Source organism: Gopherus flavomarginatus, chromosome 3 (genome assembly GCF_025201925.1).
Source record: "Gopherus flavomarginatus isolate rGopFla2 chromosome 3, rGopFla2.mat.asm, whole genome shotgun sequence".
NCBI lineage: Eukaryota > Metazoa > Chordata > Testudines > Testudinidae > Gopherus > Gopherus flavomarginatus.
This window is the reverse complement of record NC_066619.1, coordinates 150,133,163-150,145,442: the sequence shown is the minus strand read 5'-3', so window position 1 is coordinate 150,145,442 and position 12,280 is coordinate 150,133,163. Positions and strand designations below refer to the sequence as shown.

The 12,280-nt window shown below is 46.2% G+C and overlaps 1 protein-coding gene across 1 annotated transcript in view; it reads left to right on the top strand.

The window, feature by feature from the left end:
• Positions 1–7,661, top strand: part of LOC127047354 (transmembrane protease serine 11C-like) — a 28,274-nt gene extending 20,613 nt beyond the window's left edge. The window contains exons 9-10 of the mRNA XM_050945474.1: positions 4,467–4,609; positions 7,500–7,661. Coding sequence (XP_050801431.1) covers positions 4,467–4,609; positions 7,500–7,661 — 305 coding nt within the window. The remainder of the gene's footprint in view (positions 1–4,466; positions 4,610–7,499) is intronic.
• The last annotated feature ends 4,619 nt before the right edge of the window (positions 7,662–12,280 follow it).

Below are 12,280 nucleotides of genomic sequence, written 5' to 3'. Positions count from 1 at the left end.
GACCAAGGACTTTTATACAAGGAGATTCTTTCTGGTGGACACCGGGCAGAATGGCAGCCGCAAAAACAGTTGGTGGTTCCAACTAAGTACTGGGGGAAGCTCTTAAGCTTAGCCCATGATCATCCCAGTGGCCATGCTGGGGTGAACAGAACCAAGGACCGGTTGGGGAAGTCCTTCCACTGGGAGGGGATGGGCAAGGACGTTGCCAAGTATGTCCGGTCTTGTGAGGTATGCCAAAGAGTGGGAAAACCCCAAGACCAGGTCAAGGCCCCTCTCCAGCCACTCCCCATAATTGAGGTCCCATTTCAGCGAGTAGCTGTGGATATTCTGGGTCCTTTCCCAAAAAAGACACCCAGAGGAAAGCAGTATGTACTGACTTTCGTGGACTTTGCTACCCGATGGCCGGAAGCAGTAGCTCTAGGCAACACCAAGGCTAACACTGTGTGCCTGGCCCTAACAGACATTTTTTCCAGGGTAGGTTGGCCCTCCGACATCCTTACTGATTCAGGATCTAATTTCCTGGCAGGGACCATGCAAAAACTGTGGGAAACTCATGGGGTGAACCACTTGGTTGCCACCTCGTACCACCATCAAACCAATGGCCCGGTGGAAAGGTTTAATGGAACTTTGGGGGCCATGATACGTAAATTCGTCCACGAATACTCCAATAATTGGGACCTAGTGTTGCAGCAGTTGCTGTTTGCCTACAGGGCTGTACCACATCCCAGTTTAGGGTTTTCACCGTTTGAACTTGTGTATGGTCACGAGGTTAAGGGGCCATTACAGTTGGTGAAGCAGCAATGGGAGGGGTTTACACCTTCTCCAGGAACTAACATTCTGGACTTTGTAAGCAACCTACAAAGCACCCTCTGACACTCTTTAGCCCTTGCTAAAGAGAACCTAAAGAATGCTCAGGAAGAGCAAAAGGCCTGGTATGGCAAACATACCAGAGAACGTTCCTTCAAGGTAGGAGACCAGGTTATGGTCTTGAAGGTGCAACAGGCCCATAAGATGGAAGCATCATGGAAAGGGCCATTCACGGTCCAAGAGCGCCTGGGAAATGTGAACTACCTCATAGCATTTCCCAATTCCTCACTAAAGCCCAGAGTGTACCATGTTAATTCTCTCAAGCCTTTCTATTCCAGAGACTTACAGGTTTGTCAGTTTACAGTCCAGGGAGATGATGCTGAGTGGCCTGACGGTGTCTACTATGACGGGAAAAAAGACGGTGGCGTGGAAGAGGTGAACCTCTCAACCACCCTGGAACGTCTGCAGCGGCGACAAATCAAGGAGCTGTGCACTAGCTTCGCCCCATTGTTCTCAGCCACCCCAGGACGGACTGAACGGGCATACCACTCCATTGACACAGGTAATGCTAACCCCATTAGAACCCCACCCTACCGGGTGTCTCCTCATGCCCAAGCTGCTATAGAATGGGAGATCCAGAACATGCTACAGATGGGTATAATCTGCTCATCTACCAGTGCATGGGCATCTCCAGTGGTTCTGGTACCCAAACCAGATGGGGAAATACGCTTTTGTGTGGACTACTGTAAGCTAAATACGATAACTCGTCCGGACAACTATCCAATGCCACGCACCGATGAGCTGACGTGCCCAGTTCATCTCTACAATAGACTTAACCAAGGGGTACTGGCAAGTACCGCTAGATGAGCCTGCCAAGGAAAGGTCAGCATTCGTCACCCATGCGGGGGTGTATGAATTTAATGTCCTTCCTTTCGGCCTTTGAAATGCACCCGTCACCTTCCAGAGGCTGGTAGATGGTCTACTAGCAGGACTGGGAGAATATGCAGTTGCCTACCTCGATGATGTGGCCATTTTTTCAGACTCCTGGCCCGAACACCTACTACACCTGGAAAAGGTCTTTGAGCGCATCAGGCAGGCCGGACTAACTGTTAAGGCCAAAAAGTGTCAAATAGGCCAAAACAGAGTGACTTACCTGGGGCACCAGGTGGGTCGAGGAACCATAAACCCCCTACAGGCCAAGGTGGATGCTATCCAAAAGTGGCCTGTCCCAAGGTCCAAGAAGCAGGTCCAATCCTTCTTAGGCTTGGCCGGATACTACAGGCGATTTGTACCACACTACAGCCAAATCGCTGCCCCACTGACCGACCTGACCAAAAAGACCCAGCCAAATGCAGTTAAGTGGACTGATGAGTGTCAAAAGGCCTTTACCCAACTTAAGGCAACGCTCATGTCTGACCCTGTGCTCAGGGCCCCGGACTTTGACAAGCCATTCCTAGTAACCACGGATGCATCTGAGCGTGGTATAGGAGCAGTACTCATGCAGGAAGCAACGGATCACAACTTCCATCCTGTCGTGTTTCTCAGCAAGAAACTGTCTGAGAGGGAAAGTCACTGGTCAGTCAGTGAAAAGGAATGCTATGCCATTGTGTACGCCCTGGAAAAGCTACGCCCATATGTTTGGGGACGGCGGTTCCAGCTACAAACTGACCATGCTGCACTAAAGTGGCTTCATACTGCCAAGGGGAACAACAAGAAACTTCTTCGTTGGAGTTTAGCTCTCCAAGATTTTGATTTTGAAATTCAGCACATCTCAGGAACTTCTAACAAAGTAGCTGATGCACTCTCCCGTGAGAGTTTCCCAGAATCCAGTAGTTAAACAGTGTTCTTAACATGTAGAAGTCTGTTAGTTATATACTTAGTGGTATATGTAAAGGTGCATGTGTTGTATTAATCTGTTTATTTTAAAGTTCTAGAAGAAAATCGCCGCCAGTGAGCTTCTCCACTGTCTGCAATTTGAGGGGCGTGTCATAAACAGATAGCTAAGGGTTAACGTCTCTTTCACCTGGAAAGAAGTAATCTGAAACACCTGATCAGAGGACCAATCAGGAAACCAGATTTTTTCAGGTCTGGGTGGAGGGAAGTTTGTGTCTGAGTTTTTGTCTTGAATCTCCCTCTCGGCTATGGGAAGGATTTCTCTATTTCCTGCTTTCTAATCTTCTGTTTCCAAGTTGTGAGTACAGAGATCATAATACAATAGGGGTTATTGTTTTTTTCTTTTGTATTTACATGGTATAGTTGCTGGAGTGCTTTGAATTGTATTCTTTTTGAATAAGGCTGTTTATTCGTAATTCTTTTAAGTAATTGACCCTGTATTTGTCACCTTGATACAGAGAGACCATTTTTATGTATTTTTCTTTCTTTTTAAGACCTGTTGGAGTTTTTCTTTAGTGGGGAACTCCAGGGAATTGAGTCTGTGCTCACCAGGGAATTGGTGGGAGGAAGAAGTCAGGAGGAAATCTGTGTGTGTTAGATTTACTAGCCTGACTTTGCATTCCCTCTGGGTGAGGGGGGAAGAGAGATTAGCTCTCTGTACTTTTGTTTTCCAAGGCTGGAAACGGGGAGGGTGGAGTCCCTCTGTTTAGATTCACGGAGCTTGCTTCTGTGTGTCTCTCCTGGAACACCTGGAGGGGGGAAGGGAAAAGGTTTATTTCCCTTTGTTGTGAGACTCAAGGGATTTGGGTCTTGGGGTCCCCAGGGAAGGTTTGGGGGGGACCAGAGTGCCCCAAAACACTCTAATTTTTTGGGTGGTGGCAGCTTTACCAGGTCCAAGCTGGTAACTAAGCTTGGAGGTTTTCATGCTAACCCCCATATTTTGGACGCTAAGGTCCAATTATGGGACTAGGTTTATGATAGCCATTGCCTTTGTTTTTACATCTGGCATCAGCTTGGTGTAATCTAGCTTCCAGAACCTTTAAACTTGCCGTAGAAGTTCTCTTCACCTAAGCACTATTTGGTACTAATTCAGGTGCCGATTTAGCAAAGCACATGAGCATATGCTTAACTTTAAGACACATTGATATCAATGAGACTTAAAGCTTAAGAGCATTGTTGAATTGGAGCCAGGATCTATATTAGACTCTTGCTATGATCGTGGAGTGTCCAAAGCCATATTCTGATTGAGGCTTTCTGATCTCACAGACATGTATTAACTCCCCTCTGGAGATATACCAATCTCCTAGAACTGGAAGGGACCTTGAAAGGTCATTGAGTCCAGCCCCCTGCCTTCATTGGCAGGACCAATTTTTGCCCCAGATCCCTAAGTGGCCCCCTCAAGGATTGAACTCACAACCCTGGGTTTAGCAGACCAATGCTCAAACCACTGATCTATCCCTCCCCCCACTGCATAGCTGGGACCTCAGCACCAGAAATCCCTGTGCTCATTATGTTAGAGGAGTGAGGTTGAAGAACGAATGGGGTGGGGGACTTGGATTAAGGCACTCTTTGGGAGGGACAGAGGCTGAAAGGCAGCTGGGTAAGGGGTTTGGAGCAAGTGAGAGGCTGAAGGAGGATATACTGTTCTCTTCCCAAAGTGTCAACCTGGCCACTTCCTTTAGGTGCTGAAATGGAAGCTGTGATGGTCTGGTTCCTCCTGCTCCTCCCAGGCCTTGTAAATTCTAAACCTTTTCTTTCCCTTTTAGGTCCAAGCATTAATAATCTTCGGCAAGCGGAAGTGAAAATCATAGACACGAACATTTGCAACAGAGCAGAAGTGTACAACGGGGCCATCACGCCTGGGATGGTGTGTGCTGGATACTTGGAGGGGAAAATAGATGCCTGCCAGGTAGGTCTAATCGCAATGCCAAGAACTGATCAGCGTGAGAACTGCTGACAGATACTTCCTCGCACCTGGTGGTCTCTGAACATACACATTTTAACAGGCTACACCTGTGTCCGGCTCAGGGTTCTGATTTACAGAGCCTTGAGCTCCAGTGAGAGCTGGGGAGGGAAGGGGTAGTCTATACGATCCATAACTTCAGAGCAGATCAGTTATGTCTGCGCCAAAGACACCCATGATAGCAGATGGCTATTTTTGGAGATTGTAAAAATCCAGGGATGACACTAAGAAAGAAATAGGAGACTATAAGGGGGTGGGGCAGAGGATGTGCGCAAAAGGGGACAAGAAGGGGCACATCCCTTGCCCCCCCCAGTAATCATTGAGGCATAGAACTTCTCCAGCCCTGGGGCCACGGAGGCAGGGAAGATTGAGCTCCGGCCAGGGCTTAGGGCAGAGTGGAGGGAGGGAAGATCGGGCTGAGGGGGACAGCGAGCTTCTGTGACCCCCCCCAAATGGGGTCATATTTAAATTCCTGTGCACGCCCCTAGGGTGGGGGTTTGCAATAGTGAACATGGGGCATGTACCCTGAACAACTGCAATGACAGAACTGTTGGGGCCTGATTTTCGGATGGTGTAAATTATCATAGTTCTGTTGACTTCAGTAGACCTAGGCTCTGTGTGTGTGTGTGTGTGTGTGTGTGTGTGTGTGTGTGTGTGTGTGTGTGTGTGTGTGTAGGAGAGAGAGTATATACGTGAGGGTGTGGTATGGTTTAAAGGTTTCACCAACATATGTTTGAGGTGGGCACACAATGACATTGACCATCTTCTCAATAAACGCAGTGAAGGTTGATTTCTACTGAGGCTGTTTAATGCCTTTCTCACAATCAACAAGGGAGTCTCTGTTGCCCTGTGGATCTCAGGGACATTGCGGATCATCGTTCCCTGCACGTTCCAGTTTGCAGTGCGGTGCGCTCTGTGCCAGCTGCAGCTGTTAGCACCGGCTGCCCTGGCATGCAGCTTAGAGCGGGATTTTCAAATGCATTTAGTGCTGGCCTAGTTCTGCGCTCCTGTAGTCAATGAGACTATTATCACTGGCTCCAGCAGGAGCCGAGCTAGGCCATGACTGAGTGCATTTGAAAATCCCACCCTCCATTTTTAGTACTGGGCTGGCAGTGGTTCCAGTTAAGATCGGGGCCCCATTTTGCCAGGCGCTAGAGAAACACATTTAACAATATGCACCAAACCATAAAGCGCTTGTGATCTCAAACACGTATTTTAAGTTTGTAATTACATGAATAAACACTGACCCTGGGGCAAGCCCATGATATAAGATTGGCTAATCTGACCACTATTATATTGGGAACCAATTAATTAATTCCTGTTCCCTCCACCTTCCCCGGCAGGTGATCAATTTGGAGTGTGGGAGTAGTTTACCTTTATTAAAATATGCATGGCAACAGATGTTATTGCTGGGCATAGAACTCCCCAGTCCTTTGATAATTCCAGCTACAGTGTTTGACCTTCTAAGATCTTCTGCAGCAGTGAATTTCCTCAGGCTAGCTGACTGGTTTGAGATGACTTATTTCGTTTATCCTAAATGGATTCACTTTGGATAATTATGATAATTACAAAAACATTTACCCTGTTTAATCGTCAAAGGGCTTGTAAACATTCGTTGAATCGTCACCATGCTCCTGTATGGTGAGGTTTGTATGAATTATTGCACCTGTTTTACAGACGGGGAAACGAATGAGGAGTGACTGGGCCATAAGGTCAGGATTTTCAAACCTCTGTGTCTATGTTTAGGTTCCTAAAGCCTTATTTAGATACCTAAATAATTGGTTTGATGTTCAAAAGTGCTGAGTACCTAACAGCCCCTTCTGAATTCAAGAGGAGCTGCTGTGTGCTAGGAACGTCTGAAAATCACGTCACCTATTTAACTACTTCAGTAAGGATACAGGAGCTTGAAATGAGGCTGCTATTTTTGAAAATATTGGCCCTAAATCTGTATTTAGGCATCTAAGTAAAAGTCGATGGATTCACAGAGTGCATGAGACCATCCAGTTTGCTACATTAAGGAGCTCTGGGTGCTTAGCACTTCTGAAACACGGGTCTCTTCCATTTAGGTGCCTAATGTAGGAGACTAACTCTGTTTCTAGATTTGAAAATGTTGGTCTAAGTGAATGAAGGAATCTATTTCAAAGATGGGATTTTAACTGACTCCTGAAAGGCACATGTTAGTGGCTAGAAATAGGGTAATATCCCATAAAATAGTTTGAGCCCCCTAGTGGTGCTCACTGTATTACTTGATTTAGAAGCCACAAGCCCGACCAGAGTAGCCGTATGTCTAGGAAGCCAAGGCTTGCACGTTGTGTGTATTCAATATTAGAGTGACCAGACAGCAAGTGTGAAAAATCAGGATGGGGGAGGGGGGTAATAGGAGCCTATATAAGAAAAAGACCCAAAAATTGTGACTGTCCCTATAGAATCGGGACATCTGGTCACCCTAATTCAATATACATAATTATTCGGGCCCCAGCCTGCCTGTGTAGTTTCTTCATTTATTGTTGTGTAAAGATAAAATGAGACAACACTATTAGAGTAAGTCTCCCGCCAGAGGACGGAAGAATATATAGCCCCTCTGCCCACCTTGCATATACTCAGAGGGGAAGATGCAGCTTCTATCAGCGAAGTTGGTAGAAAAAGTCCTTCTGGAATACCAGAAATAACTTAACCACCAACCAATAGCCTGTGATCTTATTCTCAAGTGTGATGTTACTTACATAGTAAACGAATTTGAACAATTAGCTTTAATATTTGCTTTAATATTTAAATAACCCCCCCTGCTTTGCTCTCAATTCCTTCCTGCTGAGTTCCACCTTTCTCTCCCCTGTAGGGCGACTCTGGTGGCCCCCTGGTCACTGAAGATCGTAGAGGAATCTGGTACCTTGTTGGAATAGTGAGCTGGGGAGACGAATGTGCTAAAAGAAATAGACCAGGTGTCTACACGCGAGTGACTTACTATCGGGATTGGATCGCCGCAAAAACTGGCATCTGAAGGAGCCACAAGTGGGTTAAACTGCACAGGCTCGGTATACAAGCCAGGAACTTCAAAACACTCTTTACCACTCTGTTTACTATCCAAAGCAAGTGCCGGCTTAGCTTGTGGTGATATTCCTACTGCTCAGTGACTCATCTTTGAACTGAATTGCTCTGGCCTGTCAGAGAAGATGAACAGACTCATTCTAACTTGCACTTTCATAAGTGGTAAATCAGTCAGTAATTTGTGCTCTTTGTGCATCTACTGCTTCCAGGAAAAGCAGGTTATTCTGCATCCTCAGCCCAGGACTGAGAATAACTCTGCTTTCCACCCTCTGTGCTACCCACCTCCTGCTGGGATCAGATGTCTTGGCCACTGTTTTCCAGGCTGAGCAGAACGTCCCCCTGGCTGGAACCCATCCACGCAAATTGTCAGTCACCTGTGATTGAGCCACAGCATTTCCCTCCAGTTGCCGAGTGCCTGGCCTCCTGCATTACCCCACCACAGTGGTGGAAATCAACCAAAGTTTGCTTCATGGCAACACAGGGCATTAGCAGTAGGCCACAGCACTTGACTTGAATCTGTACCATCACTACTGGCTTCCGAACCATGTTAGAACCAAAGGCAGGTAGTGCTGTCTTCTTCTGCAGCACTACATGGGGCTGTGTCCCTGAGCACTTTCTACTGGAGGTACTCAACCGATGGCGGAACTCAACCGATGGCGGAACTCAACCGATGTCCCAGGGAGGCCACTTGTGAACTGGGTTACACCACACACAGAAATCCTTGGCCAGTGTGTAATTAACATTTAGAGCTACCTTCCAGCAATGAGAAACCCCAAAAGAGAGGAACACCCACCTCCAACGTGGATGAACTTCCTGGAGGAGGAGCTTTGACCCAGGAGACCGCACTTACTGATCATGTACATTACAATAGTGCCTAAGACCCAACCAAGAATAGAAGACAGTCCGTGCCCCAAAGCGGTCACAGTCTAAATAACCCCTTAGTCTCTTCGCCCTCCCTCCCATCAGGAAGCAAAGTAGAGTCTGTATCCCTTTGCTGGGCACCAATCGGGATACAGAACAATCCTTCCACGCCTCATTCCAAATAGCCATTTCTCCTGTGCCTTTTAAAAAAAAAAACCCCAATACTCTGCTTCTCACTACTGTGGAGCAGAGCCTATACCAAGCACACGTGCTCTGCACTGGGCATCCCGTGAATCCCTATATCTTCCCCAGTGCCTCACCTTAATTCTCCCCCCTGGGGAGCTGAGCAGCCCTGTCACTCACTAGATAGCCAACAAGTTGCTAGATCAATGAGGTCCCACATCCAGCAGTCACCAATACACACCAGAGAAGAGAGAAATCAACAGAGGAAATGCCGGGTTGCAGACAGCTGTGTCCAGTCTAGTGCTACGAGCCACAGCTACCTCATGCACCAGACAAAAACCACAACCTTCAGCCTCATGCCAATCCTTAGAAGATCTGGAGTCAATGAACCCATCACCGCACACAATCATCACCAATAAACCTCCTACCTGCTCTTACCACTGGCACTCTAATGCATTTCTAGGTTGTTGTCTCTCATGCAGCACAGTGCCCTTGGGCCCCAATAAGAGGCTCTGCCATTTTTCAGGGCTCTGTTTTATGTAGTATATGAAAACCAGCATCTATGAGGGAGCCTACTTATTATGTTCAGCCCAGTGATCATAATAGTCACCACTAGCATAACTTAGCTTCACAAACGTACTGAGGAATACAGGGTACTTGACTGCGAGATACAAAGGGCAAATCTGATTCTGCTGGTGTTAAGTCATCTTTCTAGGAAGGCAATCTAATTTGTGACTCTACGTATAGAGAGCCCCCTATGCAAGTCATTGTGAACTAGCTGGCAAAGAACTTTGGGCTGAGATATTCAAGGGGTCTAAAGGAGTTGGGCACCCAAATCCCACTAAATTTCAATGACATACCTAACTCCCTTAGTCTCTCTTAGGCCTTAGTGCCGATTGTGCCCAGAAATCAGGTAACCAGCTAGCTAAATGGGCTAATTTACCTCCATAATTTTGCACCTGCTGTTGATTGTTGGTGCAAAACCAGAGGCTGGGTTGAGACTCTAAAAACCAGACCTTTATATTTCATATTTAATAAAAGGTTGAATTGGAAACCATTCTAGACGGTCAAATACGAGGCTGAAAAGGTTACAGCCAACATTTGCAAAAGGTGACACTAACTTAGGGTGTTCAAGCTGAGACCCAGTAGGTCCTAATTTTCATAAGGGCTGAGCACCCACAATTCCAGTTGAAGTCAGTAGGGCCTGCGAAAGCCGAGTCCTCTCGAGATGGGCACCAAAAGACAGAAGCACCCAAAATCTGTAGTCTTAATGACTAGTCTCTATCATACAGCGAGAGTGGTGGTTTTAAGCCTGCTCCCATGGATGCAATGTTACCGGGATCGGATTCTATCAGCTCAACCCTGGAAAGACTAACGTAAGCGCATGCTTAACGCTGTGCATTGTGAGTAGCTCTATTGGCGTCAATGGGACTAGTCACAGAGCATAACTCTGAGCAAGTGAGCAAGTCTTTGCAGGATCAGGGCCCTTGTATGCAATCCCGTTTTTGGAGGAAAGGAAGCATTTTAGTTTTTTCAGAAATTTGCCCTGTGAGAAAGTGCGGAAAACCAAAGCAGCCCAAGGAAGGAACGTGTCCTTAAAATTCAGGGACTTACTGACTAGCTGGGTTAACAGTTGGATTGTTTGCCTCCTGTGTCTCTCTAGCTGATAAGTTCTTGCCTGTTTTTTGAAGCCAGGGTCACTGTCTGTCCTAGAACAGATTGTCAGAAAAAGGGAATCCATGTCAGAACCAAAGATGGAACGGCAAATATCTTTTGATATGATCCATAGTGGAAAAGAGGAGTGGTGTCAAAATCAATGTAAATTTCACATGTAATGTTATTAAAATGGATTTTTTTAAATGGCCATAGTGGGATTGTCTTTCCTGTTTTATAAGAGGAAACTGCATTCTGGGAACTGTCATATGTTTCAGAACAGTTTATACTAATTGTGTATCATTATTTCCCCAGTCTTCTGGCCTGCGTTCTTTGGGCCTGACTCTCACTGACATGAAAGATAACATGTCATTTTCAAAAGAACCTAAGTGAGTTAGGAGCCTCATTCCCATTGACATGGGCTCCTGGGTGCCTAAGTCACTTTCAAAAATGGAAATTAGGCTCCTAAGTCCATTATGTGCTTTATAAATGTTCTGCAAAGACTGTTCTGCACTGCTCTGGCAGTGTACGGAGGCCTTAGAGTAGATATAAGTTGTAGCTACTCTCTCTTTTAAGGCTCATTTAAATGACAATCAGGTCTTTCAATTTTCTGACTTCAAAAGTGTCTAACTTGCAGGGGGACAGGCTGTGATAGCCCTACTCACATAGGCAACCCCCTTGACACCAGTAGGAATTAGGATGGGCAGCTAGCTTCCTTAGGCTCCTTTGATAATTCCAGCCAAAGCCAGCCCCTCAGTGCTTCTAGACCCTAGTTAGATTCAGCTGTTCGGGACAGGCTGTAGCTGATAGTTTTGTGCACAAACAGCTCCAAAGACAGCAGGAGTAAAAGACAACATCTGCAGCTACCATGATGACCACTAGAGGGCGACATCACTCCCTCACTTAGATGCACAAATTTCTCAAACTTGGCTTTCCAGAGCTAGGCTCCTAAACTCAGGTCTAGCTAGGGTGATCAGAGAGCAAGTGTGAAAAATCGGGACGGGCGTGGGGAGTAATAGAAGCCTATATAAGAAAAAGACCCAAAAATCAGGACTGTCCCTATAAAATCAGGACATCTGGTCACCCTAGGTGTAGCCAGCTACTTGGATGTGACCTGACCTGCAAAGATCTGATGCCAAAATATGGATTCAGGGGACTCACTTTAGGCACCCAGGTTTGGAAAGGTTGGCCGAGGGCCGTACATTCTCTGGCAACTGCAAAAAGTTGGAAAAAGTGGTTTGGGAACAAACCAAATAGTTTGCTTTGGTTTTGAACTTTTTTACATTTTAAAAACGTTTTTTAACAATAAAATTAAAAGAAATTTTGAAGCAAAGTCCTTTCAGACCAAAAAAACCCCAAATATTTCTTTTTGAAAAATGAAACATTTCGATTGTTCTTGGGGCGGGGGGATTTTTTGGGGGATGTGTGTGTGTAGGGGGGAGGGTTAAACTGACCCTGTGAAACAGACAAAAAGCTGTGAAACATTTTGGTGTCTCCAAATCTGCATTTTTGTGTGTGCATCCTCCCCCTGCCTCAAAAAAAAAAAGTTTTGTTTGAAAGATTTTGCCCAGCTCCACTGTTTACAGGTCTCCCCAGTGGTTAGTTTTGGATACAAGACCTCACTATTCCCCTGTGGAGTTCTGGGAATCTGCACCAAACTCCATTTCTCCATGCTTATGTGGAGGATGGGCAGCTGACCTCAGGGGATGTGGTTCGGGTGGGGAACACGTTGCCTGATCCATAGATACTGTATTCTTTATATTGATTACTTAAGAATTTCTAGTTAACACATAGAGGTTCGATAGGTCTTGGCCCAATTATTAAAATTACAGTTCAGGTGGGAACCCCAAGATGCATGGATGCAACACTCACACG